The sequence below is a fragment of the Malus sylvestris genome, chromosome 15, assembly GCF_916048215.2.
Source record: "Malus sylvestris chromosome 15, drMalSylv7.2, whole genome shotgun sequence".
In the NCBI taxonomy this organism is placed as follows: Eukaryota; Viridiplantae; Streptophyta; class Magnoliopsida; order Rosales; family Rosaceae; genus Malus; species Malus sylvestris.
In genome coordinates this window covers 31,253,235-31,266,852 of record NC_062274.1, presented here as the reverse complement: position 1 = coordinate 31,266,852, position 13,618 = coordinate 31,253,235, and the positions used below count along the sequence as shown (strand labels likewise).

The 13,618-nt window shown below is 41.4% G+C and overlaps 1 protein-coding gene across 2 annotated transcripts; it reads right to left on the bottom strand.

Annotated features, from left to right (window-relative positions):
• Window positions 1-4,392: 4,392 nt before the first annotated feature.
• On the bottom strand, window positions 4,393-9,368 carry LOC126603149 (14-3-3-like protein GF14 kappa). Of its 2 annotated transcripts, none has more exons than XM_050269897.1 (4): window positions 8,657-9,368; window positions 8,428-8,550; window positions 5,100-5,216; window positions 4,393-4,640 (listed from the first exon to the last, which is right to left on the bottom strand). In XM_050269897.1, exons 1-4 carry the CDS (start codon window positions 9,155-9,157, stop codon window positions 4,617-4,619), a joined length of 765 nt encoding a protein of 254 aa, XP_050125854.1. In that variant the 5' UTR covers window positions 9,158-9,368; the 3' UTR covers window positions 4,393-4,616. The 2 variants fall into 2 exon arrangements, with proteins under 2 accessions (XP_050125854.1, XP_050125855.1); XM_050269898.1 differs by having other exon boundaries at window positions 4,393-4,637.
• Between the last annotated feature and the right edge of the window lie 4,250 nt (window positions 9,369-13,618).

The window sequence follows — 13,618 nt, the reverse complement described above, 5'->3', positions numbered from 1 at the left end:
CCAGGTCCCACTTCGACCATTCAAACCCTTGCAGCAAAGGTTATAGGTAGTGCTCCTTGAGAAGTCCAGTGATGGTTGGTGGTACCGCCGCTTTGAAGAGATGACCAAGGATTTGATGAGGGGTGCTCATGTCACTTTCAAAACGTATGGTTTTGATCGAACTTCGATCAATAATTTTCTGGCATTGGTCATATTCCTTGGAAAGCTTGGAGATGAAGGAGGCCATTGTAAGTAGGTTGAAGATGCGACACGAGAGGAGTTTTCTGGGTTGGGGGTTTGAAAACGAAGATCTGGAATAAGGGGATTCATTGGAGAGCGATGGCAAGAAATTTCAGAGAATTTGAAAGCGTAAAGTATAAATGAGGGAATTTCAGTATTTATAAAATTGTGGAAGGAAGGGCAATCGTTTAAAATTCAAAATGAAGGGTAAAATCGACCGAATAATTCACTAATCATTATGAACATTCAGAGAATCCAGTTGAGAAGACCGAGGGTTTCGTGTTTTAGGGGGCGCACGATTGCGTGTGGCAGCGAGATTTATGGTGAAAGACGTTTTGGCGTCTGCACGATGTTGAATGGTTCGCGGATCAAGGTGGCATGGTTGTTTCAGCAACAAGGTCATGATGGTAAGACAGTTCAGTGAGCCGCACGCTTTAAACGTCACTATTAGGGGTTAGCCGTGTTAAAGGATGCCACGTGGTGGATTGGTCAACAGGATCAAGATCGTGCAATCGTGCTCCATAAATGCGCCTTGGAAATAGAGTATTTGGATTCTGAGTATTAGTTTCACTTCTTCAAGGTCAGAGCTCGACCAGAGAATTTAGGTCGAATACCTCATAAACGAGGGGGCAATGTTTAGGCCATAAATATTGGTTTGGGCCGAGTGTGGAATCATTCTCAGCCCGGAAGGATTAATTGTTAGGGGTCGTTTTCTTCATGGGCCGCTTAATTAGAGTCGGTCGAGCCCCATTGGGAAAAAGAGCGGCCTGGGTAAGGAAGAGGCATGGAAAATTCTGCGTTTAACAGAAATCCTAATGTGATAAGGAGTCCCGGTGAGATGAGAAGGTCGAGGCACATTTTGAATACGGCCTGATAGAAAGGTTAGGTCCAAAATCCTGATGGAAGTAGGAGTTCTCGAGATGGTGTTTGATTAGAAGAAGAAGTCCTAATCCGAGTAGGGTTTAACTACTCGAATTAACTCTACTTAGGAAGTATCTGATGCTATAAATAGAAGAGGATGTGCATTGTTCAAGCCCCCTCCAATTCAACACACAACTGCCCTGCGCAAACTCTCTCAACAACTTTGAGATTTTTTATTTTCTCTTTTCGCTGACACATCTTCCGTTGGCATCAACAGTACTGTGAAAGCAATCGGTGATATCTTTAGTCGGCATAGATAACTCTATCGCCGTAGAATCAGCCGATCTCGCAGCATCTTCCATTAGCATCAACATCACTGCGGCGAGGACCGTTGGTTACCTATCCAAGTCTCAGTTGAGAAGGATTTCTGAATCCTTATTGATCGAGGTCATCTCATTAGCCTTCTCGGTGAGGTGAGGTGTTACAGCTTACTAAGCTCGGTGCATTGCACGCCGAGTTATTTTATGATTGCATACTCTCAAGTGGGATTTAGAGTTCGGCATTCAGACGGCCGAACTACGTTCACTGTTAAGACTTATATCCGCTTTAAGTATTTATGCCCTTACACTTTGGTGTCGATTCGGCGTGAGTTTACTCTGATAAATATCACTGTGACCGAATCCAACAACGACGATTCGTGAACTTCGTAAGAATAGTAGCCTTGTCTTCAGGTTCGAGAACCCAAGAGGCCGAGACGTGTTTCTTCCTCGATCGTAATTGCAAGACGCAGAAGTCAGCCGCGCACCCAACGTAACATCAACAAATTTTACTCCTCGACCGACGAGTTGGCACGCCCTGCATTCAACCGAAGGACGTAGTTAGCTTATAGATTACTCGGCTTGCGCGCCACGTAGGCTTGGTAGTTTTTAGGGTCAACATTTTGGCACGCCTAGTGGGACCTAGTGCTAAACTACGAAGTTCATGCCAATTGAAACGCGATCGGTAAAAAAGAAAACAGCTATGGGAAAATCAACAACCAATTTGCCAATTCAGAACATAGGGCAAAGTGTGCCACAGGCGCATAACCCCTTAATGCTGTGACACCTGAGTCCACAAGCGTGACTTGTCGAGAAAGGGAAGTTAATCTCGGCGGTCAGCTTCGCAATCTAGAAATCCCTAACAGAAACACCTACATTATCAATGAAGGGATATTGGAGGATTGTGACGAGGATGGTGGTGAAGGATATGATCCACCAACAAGATCGTTTATTCGAAAACGACTTGACGAGCAGTCTCGGACGGTTGAACAGACGCTTAGTCGAGGAATCGATAAACTGCATGACGTGATATGCAGTACCAGTGAGACAAACCAGATTGCTCGAGATACTGGTTAGTAAGGTCAGCGACGGCAGGTCTTTCGATCTTTTCCAGCACTTGCCACCAAGAAATAATTTGTCACCAATTGTACAGGGCGAGTCAATCCTTGCTCAGCTCAAGCCAATTGACTCTGAAAAAGGAGGAGGATGGAATAGTAAGTCAAGCGGATCCGACCATAAAGTAGAAGCCACACCCGTTGATATGACAGAGGTTCAGCGAATGATCGATTCGATCATGAAAAAAGGGCCGAAGTTCCCTAAATTTATCCATCCGTATCTAGCTTATGTGGAACAGTTTGAATACCCTAAAGGTTTCAAAATCCCAGATTTTAGCCTTTTTACCGATGAATCGTCCCTGTCTTCGTTGGAACATGTGGCTCGTTTTACCGCACAATGCAGAGATGTTAATAGTGACTTTCATAAGCTACGGCTGTTCAACTTTTCGTTGACCGGCTTAGCATTTGCTTGGTATATTAACCTCCCTCCTAATTCCATCCAAAGTTGGGAGGAGTTGGTCGAGAAATTTCACGAGCAGTTTTATCGGCCAGGGATGGAAATGTCAGTTTCTTCATTAGCAAGGATGGCTCAAGCATCTGATGAGTCACCAATGGATTATCTTACCAGATTCAAATCGGCCAGGAATTGGTGCCGAGTGACTCTACCCGAAGTCGAATTTGCCATACTTGCTCTGAATGGCCTCGATGTGGAATACAAAAAGAAGTTATTGGGGGCAAACTTTTGGGATATGTATGAACTAGCCCAGCATGTCGAGCAATATGATTATTTGCTTCGAGAAGAGAAGATCTCGAAATCCCCATCCCGGGGGACGATATACAAAAATCCCACAGTTAGTTATGCATCGACCGAAGGCGAAGAGTCTCAATACATCAGCGTAGACGCATCCGAGATAGTAATAGATAAACCATACATTTGCAAGGCGTTGACTCAAATTAATTCCAAGGATGCCAAAATTCGGTTATTAAGTTTCGAATGAGATTCCCAAGAGGCACCAAATGAAAATGATTACGCACAAGTTTGAGCTGTAACCCTAATCATGCGTAGATTAAGCCTGGTGAAGTTGATTGATTTGGGTGATAGAAGAGGTTTTCAATGATGGGTGTGGTTTTCTTGAAGTTAGAGATTTTTACAATTCCTACAAGATTCATCATTCATGACAAGATTTTAGTATTTGCCAATCAAGATGTTCGGAGGTACACCAGAGCATAGTAAATTTTTTCGTAAAAGTTTGAGAAACTTTGTAGTGCAGTACAGACCACCAGACACGAGGGGTAGGACCGAGGGGTGCTTAGACGGTGTTTTTGTTTGTTTGCAAAGTTGGACAACCATATGGGTAAAAGATTGATCAGGGCAAAAAGTGTAGTCGAGAATTTGAAGTAACCCGCACAATGTCCCAGCCATAAAAATTATTACCAAACTTGCCATCTATGAAAATCGAACCTAAAACCTCTAATTTTCAAGTAAAAAACAATATTACTAAACCGTGGTACCAAGTGGCGAGTGAACATTGTTGAATTGTGGTGGTTAGCAACAAGCATGAGATGACTAAACTGCCATCTCCACACAAGCCCATTTTTCAAATGAAAATCATCCTAAATAGAATCAAACAAGCAGCTACATAAAGTGATGAGACATTTTCAGGCTCCACGAAAGAAAGCAGCAACAAGAAGAAGAAAGCAGCAACAACAACAATAAAGTTTTATCCCACTAAATAGGGTCGGCTGTATGAATCTTAGAACACACTACTGCGCTCATTTTGTGCCATGTCTCTCCATGAAAGAGAGCAATAGGCAAAAATTATTTGGTTGACACGACTTTACAACTTCAAAATAAGGCAACTAAATTGATGAGAGAGTTTTGGGCTGATGCTCACATATTCAGGTATACATTCTATTCCGGCCGACCATATACCATAAAATCGCAGCACAAAAATACCAGTAATCTTTGATTAAGGAAAAAAAAGGTACTAGGAATCATCATGTACTACTCTCATTACCAAACCAAACAAATTATAAGGAAACATTTCAACATGAGCATATGGTATGCACATAAGGACATCAATGTAAATAGAGTTGTCTGCAGATTACAGAATATTTATGACATTCAAGCCCACCTCCCTCAAGGAGCATAACAATCCCGTGCTTAAGCCTCGTCCATCTGCTCCTGCTTGAATCCCCAGAGTGTATTTAGAAAAATCAGAACCATCAACATCGATTAAGAATTAAATAACTATTTCAGGCTTAAAAATCTAAAACGAAACCTTAAAAGATCACTGAGCATGTACCACGCCCAATTACTAAAATCGCGAACTAAGGGTCCACATGCATGCATTGGAAGCAAATCCTTTTTATTTCTTATTTACATGGAGCGTTAAAAACACATTTACGTTATACTTTATGCATCAACTTTTGAACTGTACATCATGATACTCTACATTTGACCTTGAGGTTTCAAGAGAGGATTAACATTACTCTGATGATGCTCTACCTGCTCTTTCTTTCAATTTATTTTTCAATAGTGAAATTACTAGCCAAATTATAGAAAAGAAATGTTTGTCGTGAGCATCCCCCCTTACAAAAATCATGGAAGAAAATACTCATTATTTCATCTAAAAGTAGCACTGACCTGCAAATCTGAAGTCCAAAGAGTGAGGTTGTCCCTCAGCAGTTGCATAATCAAAGTGCTATCCTTGTACGATTCCTCTCCCAGTGTATCAAGTTCAGCAATAGCTTCCTCAAAAGCCTGCACAAAACAAATAGTATTTTAAAAAATCTAAAGATTTTCATGTTAAGCAAAGCTGATATGTTGAATCACCCTCGAGTATAAAGAGTTACCAAGGTACGGACAATAAAGCCAAGAACAGGATATTAGGTAGCCTTCTTAGCGTGATTGGCAAAATGTATTTTGGCTTTAGCTCTTGCACCTTGCGTTTAAACTTTTATGTGTAATTATAATATACATCTTTACACCTTCCTGTAATTTTCAATTAATCTCTATTTTTCCATCTAACTACTAATTCGGCCATTACACATAACTATAACTAATATATGTAACCCCAGTTGAGATGAATAGAAGAGATCCGGATCCACCAAGGCCACCGGAGCAAGTGATCCGGGCCTTTGAAATCTCATCCAAAGGCCCACCTGTTTTATCCGGTGGCCTTGGTGGAAGAGATCCGTAACTAAAAAGAAAAAATCAAAACCGTAAACAGTGGTAACCACCAAAATCTATGCTTGTAATCATCCTAGTATGCAGTTCATCATGCTGCTCAATCTGTGAGTGTACTATGGATCCCACATCGTGTGGATAAAAACACATTCTACAGTGTCTCAAAGCAACTCCAGATGTAATATTAGCCTCTTGACTATCTTCTACTTTAGCTGTTTATGCTTTCTCTAATGTTAAATGGGCTTGGTTGTCTCCATATGCAATTTCTGGTTTCTGTATTTTCTTGGGTTCCAACCTGATTTTTTGTAGTGCAAAACAATAGCCTACCATCTCCTGTTCAAGTGCATTACTCACTTTCAAATTTGGGCTGAGATTGTTTGGATTATCCACCTTTCTCGTTAGCTCCAGTTTGACAACCTCAGTGCCACAAAGATGCCTTCGGGTCCTGTTTTCCAAACTCGGACCAAGCCCATTGATCTTGATTTATCACTTCTTTCCGAGCATGTACGAGAGTTATTGGGTTCGGTTTGTTCCTCCGACCTATCAGTTTTGTTCTTTCTTCACTAGGGGCTTCATAGGCACCTCACCGTTGTCTCTCAATTGATGACAAAATGTAATTTGGCTCAGCCTTGTACTTTCCCTCTAAAATTTTGAACCTATTAATTAGCCCCTTTTCGATTTCAAATAACTAGAATATAACTCAATTGAGATGAAACCCCCTTGCACTCCCAGACATAAGGATGTAGATTTCCAATTTCTAAAAGGTTTGGAACACTGCAGAGCATTGACCATACTAACATACTGTAAAGTCCAAGCAATAATTTGTGTGCTGCATGTATGTCTCATAGGTGAGCACATATGGTAACGGGCAAAATTGATATTGCTGCATAATTACTCTACTCCTAGTCAATACAATCTGAGCGTCCTGCTGTTGGTTGATCTCGATAGTTGGCGCCACTAACTATCAAGTTTAGCTTCTTTCCTAGCTGGTTGGTCTCTTTATAGTTCCCCTAGTTAACATATTTCCTTCTTCCTACCTATAGACCCATAATTCTCAATCATCCATCTGAAAATGCAAGCAAAAGAAACTCGAAAGACATAAGAGAAATTCATTTGATGAATAAATTCAATCATGCAACCCTTGGAAACCACCATTAGCCTCCAGCATACAAAATGTACTTTTCATGTCACCAAAGTAATAATCATACTATGTTGAAGGCAGCAGATACTGAAGATACTATAAATAATCACAACCAACTCGTAGCCACTCTTGATGAGCTAATGTCATAATGCTTCTCACAAGAAGTTGAGTTAATTTATACCAAATTAAAAAAGCTAATTTATAATGCCTTATCCAAGAATGTGTTCTGTATGCAATTTGTCTTTCCACCCAACACATGCCAGAACCGCCAAAAATACTGATGAGGCCAAGGTCTTGAATATCTTTTTATTTTGTCATAAAAATATATAAGACCTTGTCCCCAATAAAAATATCAGAGGTCCACAGCATGGAAATTTCATAGGCGACATTGAATATAGATACCAGTAAGAATTCAAGAGAATCAGTGGAAATTGTTAGAACGAAATGGAAACTTTCAACAAAACTGTATGGACAAAAAAAATAAGGAACTAAATTGTATAGTGAGTTTGAATGATAGAGTGAATACAATGTGTGCGGACAAGTACTCTTAGAAAATGGTTACCAATTATTGAAATTTGATCAAATACACCACAATAACAGTTAATAAGCAAATGTATAGGGACCTACGTGGTATATGTGCATACTAAATAGCAGTTAATAAGTAGACAAGATTATGTGTCTAGATCAACATTCATGAATGTGTAGATTAAGCCATAAATTGGTTAGCTAGAACACTCATCTGCTAGCCTATTTATGCTTTGACAACAAATAAAATACAATTAACATAAATGACACAAATGTGCATGAGCACAGTTGGAAGAGGCGTTCAAAGGGTAATTACGTGGTGGGAGCAGTTTGAAAATCCATCATTTCATTCGTACTGGTGTTTGTGCTGATTTTAGATTTCAGACTGATGTGTGATAACTGGCGATATAGAGGAAGTTTGGGAGATACATTATTCAAATTCAATTTTATCAGAATAAAAATAAAATATCATGGTGATCTCGCAGCCGAAAAATAGCCAGAAAAATAAAAAAGGATGCACTAAAATGATTGATCGTTGCCAAAATATGGGGACGTGAAAAACGAAAATATTGACAAGAATTTTGAAATTTAAAGGCCATGGAGAAGACCAGGCTGGAGCGTTATAAATCACTACTAAAAATTTATCCAATCTAAAAATTAATCAAATCAAAAGAAATATCCTTCTCATTTTTAAACAAATGCAAAAAATTGGTGGCTGAGATTCAAAATATGGAAAGAACGCTAATGCCTGGTCACGACGCTAATGCCTGGTCAATCTGTCCATACTAGCATACAGTTGTAGCACTCATAGAGCAGAAATAAAACTACATCATCTGTTTCCTTAAGCTAACTGAAAGATTTTTACTGTAAACAAAACTATTGTAGCCTGCATCTTCCACTACTAATTTGACTCCAAAAAAATGAAGGTGCCTTAATTCCAAACAAACAAATAACTAGACAGGTAAACGCAATCGACGTTTTCACTCGCATTCTCGAATTCAACATCCTCCAGTGTTTCCCTTTTTTAAGCACATGATCAAATATTAGAAAAATCCAAACAAACAAAGAATTACAAGTTTTAAAACCAATAACTTGAACAATTTCATAAGAAGTCCAAACCTGTTTAGCCATGCTACAAGCTTTCTCCGAGGAGTTAAGGATCTCGTAGTAAAACACCGAGAAGTTGAGCGCCAGCCCCAACCTTATTGGATGCGTAGGCGCCAAATCAGCCAGCGCAATATCCTTAATACAAATCCAATTCAATCAAATCGAATCTAATTAAGTTAAATTAAACTCATAATTGACTGAATTTCGAAAAGGAAAAAACGGAAAGAGCTAAGTCAAGTACCTGAGCAGCCTTGTAGGCAACCATGGTGTCCTCGGCGGCGGTCTTTCTCTCGTCGCCATTTTTGAACTCGGCGAGGTACCGATGGTAATCGCCCTTCATCTTCAAGTAGAAGACCTTGGACTCTCCCGTGGTAGCCGAAGGAACAAGGTGCGACTGCAGGAGCTCCAGGATTCCGGCGCAGATGGCGGAGAGCTCGGTCTCCACCTTGGATCTGTACTGTTTGACGAGCGCCACGTGCTCCTCGTTGCGGCGGCCTTCCTCCTTCTGCTCGATCGACGAGATTATGCGCCAGGCGGCGCGGAGCGAGCCGATGACGTTCTTGTAGGCGACGCTGAGCAGGTTGCGCTCCTCCACCGTCAGCTCGGTCCCGGCGGCGGTGGAGCCAACGACAAGCTTCTCCATGAAGCTCACCATCTCCTCGTAGCGCTCCGCCTGCTCGGCGAGCTTCGCCAGGTACACGTACTGTTCTCTGCTGAGGTTTTCAGGGACGGCGGAAGCCATTGGAGAAGGTGAGCTGTGAGAGAGTTGGAGAGGGGAGGAAGAGTTGAGAGCGACGGAGAACGAGGGGAGTTCCTTTGATTTTGAACAACTTGGTTGAAAAGGGTGCGATTATTGCCGGCTAGAGCCTACTGCTGCGAGTACGAAATTGTTGGATACTCGCTGCTGGGGGATTGTTTGAAATGTTAAGCGGCGTCGTTTATGGGACGCGAGTGCCGAGTGGTGTTGCTTTGGGAGTAGGAGCGGTTTGTGGTTGTCTGATCGGACCATAATTACGAGAACAGGATAGAACGTGGGAACATGGTTGGAAGTGGAAAAAGGTGAAATTTCGGCGACGGCTGGCTGGGGCCGGGAAGCCAGGTCGTTGTATTTTCAATCGTAAGTTTCTACAGGCCCACAAAAAGCCGAATGGACTTTCGTTACGGGTAACTGCTGTTTTCGGTTGGTTCCGATCAGGGGTAAGTTCGATTTCATTCCGTTCAGTTTTTTGATTTGATTTTCACGGTTCTGTTCAGCTGCGGTTCGAATTTTTTTAATAAACTTGAAAATTGGTGTTTAAAAGAAAAAAAAAGAATCTGAAAAATCATAGCAACGAGGAGCTTAGGGTTGGAATGGGGTAGAAAATAAATAAATAAAGACTGGCTTGAAATTCATCTCTTTGCCGTTAACTGATAACGATCTATTCTTGGGAGATAAAAGACATGCGGAGAAAAGTGATAGGATGTTTATCTTGGGAGAGCATAGCACCTATCTCTTATAGATGCATCACATTCAATTACAAAAGTTTAGTGAAGTCCGAGAGTGCTCAGACTGGAGCGGAAGAAAGAGCACATTTAAGAGTTTATAAAGCATGTTACGCCTCATGAGGCCACTTGAAGTTATTCTTTTGAGAAGGTCATTAATGGGTGAGAAATTGACCCAAAATCCTTCACAAATCTCATGTAGTAACCTACCAATCCTAAGAATCTCCTTAATAGTAGCAAGTGACGGCCAACTTGAAATAGCTTGGATTTTAGAGTGATCCATAGCCACTCCGGCAGTTGAGATTGTGTACCCTGACTAGTTGACATATAACTACACAAAGACACGTTTCGATACTTTTACATTTGGGATTTTATAACAATGGTTCTTGAAATTGACCACCTGTTGACCCTAGAAACTACAAAGCCTACGTGGCGCGCAGGCCGAGTAATCTAAAGGCTAACTACGTCATTCGGTGATTGCGGGGCGTGCCAACTCGTCGGCCGAGCTCGGCCGATGAGTAAATTTTTGTTGATGTTGCGCTGGGTGCGCGGCTGACTTCTGCGTCTTGCGATTGCGGCCGAGAAAGGAACACGTCTCGGCCTCTTGGGCTCTCGAACCTGAAGACAAGGTTACTATTCTTACGAAGTTCAATATCAAATTCGGCTTTCAATGTGCCGAATGTAATGACTGTAACACCTCACTTTGCCGAGAAGGCTGATGAGATGACCTCGACCAATAAGGATTTAGAAACCCTTCTCGACCGAGACTTGGATAGGTAATCAACCGCTCTCGCTGCAGTGCTGTTGATGCCAACGGAAGATACTGCGAGAACGACTAATTCTACGGTGACAGAGCTATCTATGCCGACTTAAGATATCACCGGTTGCTTCCACAGTGCTGTTGATGCCAACGGAAGATGTGTCAGCGAAAAAGAAAAAGGAAAAAATCTCAAGTTGTTGAGAATTTGCGCAGGACAATTTTGTATTGATTTGCAGGGGGCTTGAATAATGCGCAGTCTCTTCTATTTATAGCAACGGCCCCCCAAGGTCGAGTTAAAAACCTACTCGGACTAGGTCTTCTTCTCCTGATCAGTACCAACTCGACCAGTCCTACTTTCACTAGGATTGTGAACCTAGTCCTTAACCGAGCCGGATTCGCTTTCTGAATTACTGATCCCGTCGAGACTCCCCATTGTACTAGGACTCGACTTGCGTTCTGATCAAACTAACCTAGGCTTGGAAGCCCACGAGTTGAACGATCCATGGCCCTTTTGCCGCACGGCCTCTCGGGCCGAGAATGATCCTACCCTCGGCCCAAACTATTATTTTGGGCCCAAACACCACCACATCAAAATAGTCTCTGAAATTGAAAATCGATTAATGTAGTCTCTGAAAACGGGTGTCGCAAATTAATGTGGTTATTCTGTCACAATTTTGTCAAAAATTCTGTTATGTGCTAATATGACACATAACTGAGTCTCATAAGTCTAATTAAATAATACCACGTGGATTAAAAATTATTTAAATAATAAAAAAAAATTTATTTTTATATTAAAAACTTAAAAAAATAAAAAAAGAATATAAAGAAGCAAGCCCTTAATGGGATCCCCATTTTTTTTTTCAAAAAATGGGGATTAGGTGTAGGGCTCACTCCAAATCGAACTTCCAAATATCTGAACCATCTATTTTGTAAGTCTCAATTCATAGATCATCCTTGCAAAAATTCAATTCAATCTGAAACCATTTGCCTATTTAATTATCAAGATAAAATTTCATTGTTTCTTATATAACAAAAGTATTCGTTAATTTCTTTGAACCCAATTAGATGTCTTAAACATCACCACCTCCATCCTGACTCGTCTAGTCAACTCCAAGCCCAACCGCATGCCTTTCCCCAGCCTACACCTCTTGGTTCCATAATCGTACAATTGACATGATCGCCCGCTAGGATCCTATAAGTCCACGCCCACCACTGCTTGGAGGCTATCCATCACCCCTTTCGATTTCCTCCACCATTTCCTTTCCAACCTACCCTCTTTGATTTCCTCTGAAGGTGCAGGCAATGGAGTGTGTAGCAACCCGTTTGAAAATTAATATGTAAAATTACAAAAATACCCCTAATGACGAAAATGTTGACATTGGTTTGTTAACATGTTGGAATTTTTCTTTTATTTTATTTCCATAGCACTAGTCGATATGAATGCATAAGTGCGAACGAAATCGAATTTGGAGTTAAAACCAAGGGCATTTTGGTAATTTCACAATTGGATATATTGCTCCACTTTAGGCCTCTATTTGGCAGACATATGGCGAGTCCCCCATTTCTGGGTTGCATTTTTCTCCCCGTGACTTCTTTATCTTTCTCTCTAGAACTCTTCCTCCTTATCTCTCTTTCACCTTTCACCTCAAGCTCTCTCCGAGAACCACCGAGGCACCACCGGCCTCCTTACTCCAACGACCACCACGACAAGGCTTCCACCACACTTTCCATCATGCCAGAGCTGATCACCACTTTTTAACAACCACTTATCCTCGACTAGGCACTCATCTCTCTCTCTTTCTTTCTCAGCACTGTAGCACAGTCACTATGCTTGGGATTTTCCGGCAAGTCATCGCCGTCCCCGACGAAGGTAAGTTTAAAAACCACTCTAAATCTTTATAGATTGTGTTTAGAACTACGATTAGGTAGTTTTTGAGACAATTTGGTAGTGTTTGGATGTAGAAACCACTTGGGAGAACCTTCCTCAGTTTTCCAGCAAGGATCATGACTTTTGCAGGCATTTTTTGCCCAACTCTGGCCACCACTTGGCCTCTTTTTGGTACGAATCTATTCCTCTCATTCCCAGCTTCATTTCCATAGGTAGAACATCAATTTTTTTTTTTGAGAAATGAGCTTGATTGGAGCTCTCCAAGCTCCGGCTTTCTTCTTCATGGAGTCCGACCAACCCACGATCTGAAATTGGGTCAAACCCGACCCACAACCAAAACTAGGCCCAAACCTTGGGGCCATGTAACCCAGTCCAATAAGCCGACCCATTAACCCAATAACCTAGGCACAACCCATTAACCTTAACCCAACTCTGACTTAGGTCTTACTCGACCTGAACCCAGTCTCAGTTTCCATGGTTAACGCGTGGGTTCGCGTCATGGTCGGCGTGTGGAGCACACACACCTCCGTCGAAGGTATTGTGCTCCGATGCCGTCCACGGCAGCCACCCAACTCGATGCGTGCGGTGACGCGTGGCCTCCTGGGCTGCAACCCCGTGGTGGCTCGTGGGGGAACCTGAGGTTTTTCCTTATGTTTTTCGACGTGCCGAATCTGAATCTGTTGTCCGTTTTCCCAAATTCTATCATTTTAGTAGAGTTTTATTAAATGGTTTTTATTTGTGTTTAGGTGCATCGGTTGAAAATGATCCAATCGTCCCTAGTTCGAGTGGTTCTCCAGTAACGGAATACTTATGAGTGGACCCCTTCTTAAATTGCATGTTTTTATAAAACATTAGGCTTGCATGCATTTTATATTTCATGAATTGATTACGTTTTATGATATGATTTACAGATTTTTAGATTTATGCTTTATGAAGAATTTATGATTTATTAAAATTGCTTTTATGCAATATTTATGATATATCGAATTTACGTTTTACGAAAGGTTATGAATTATTGGATTTTCATATATGAAATTTTCTGGATTTACGAATATGATCTATTATGGATTTAT

Bases quoted from the DNA above. Each gene is read 5' to 3' on its own strand.
- LOC126603149 (XM_050269897.1), bottom strand. From the start codon at position 9,157: ATGGCTTCCGCCGTCCCTGAAAACCTCAGCAGAGAACAGTACGTGTAC. The intron at 8,551-8,656 runs GTACTTGACTTA...ATTTGTATTAAG, and splicing joins TTGCCTACAAGGCTGCTCAG to GATATTGCGCTGGCTGATTT. The intron at 5,217-8,427 runs GTTTGGACTTCT...TGTTTTGTGCAG, and splicing joins CTTGTAGCATGGCTAAACAG to GCTTTTGAGGAAGCTATTGC.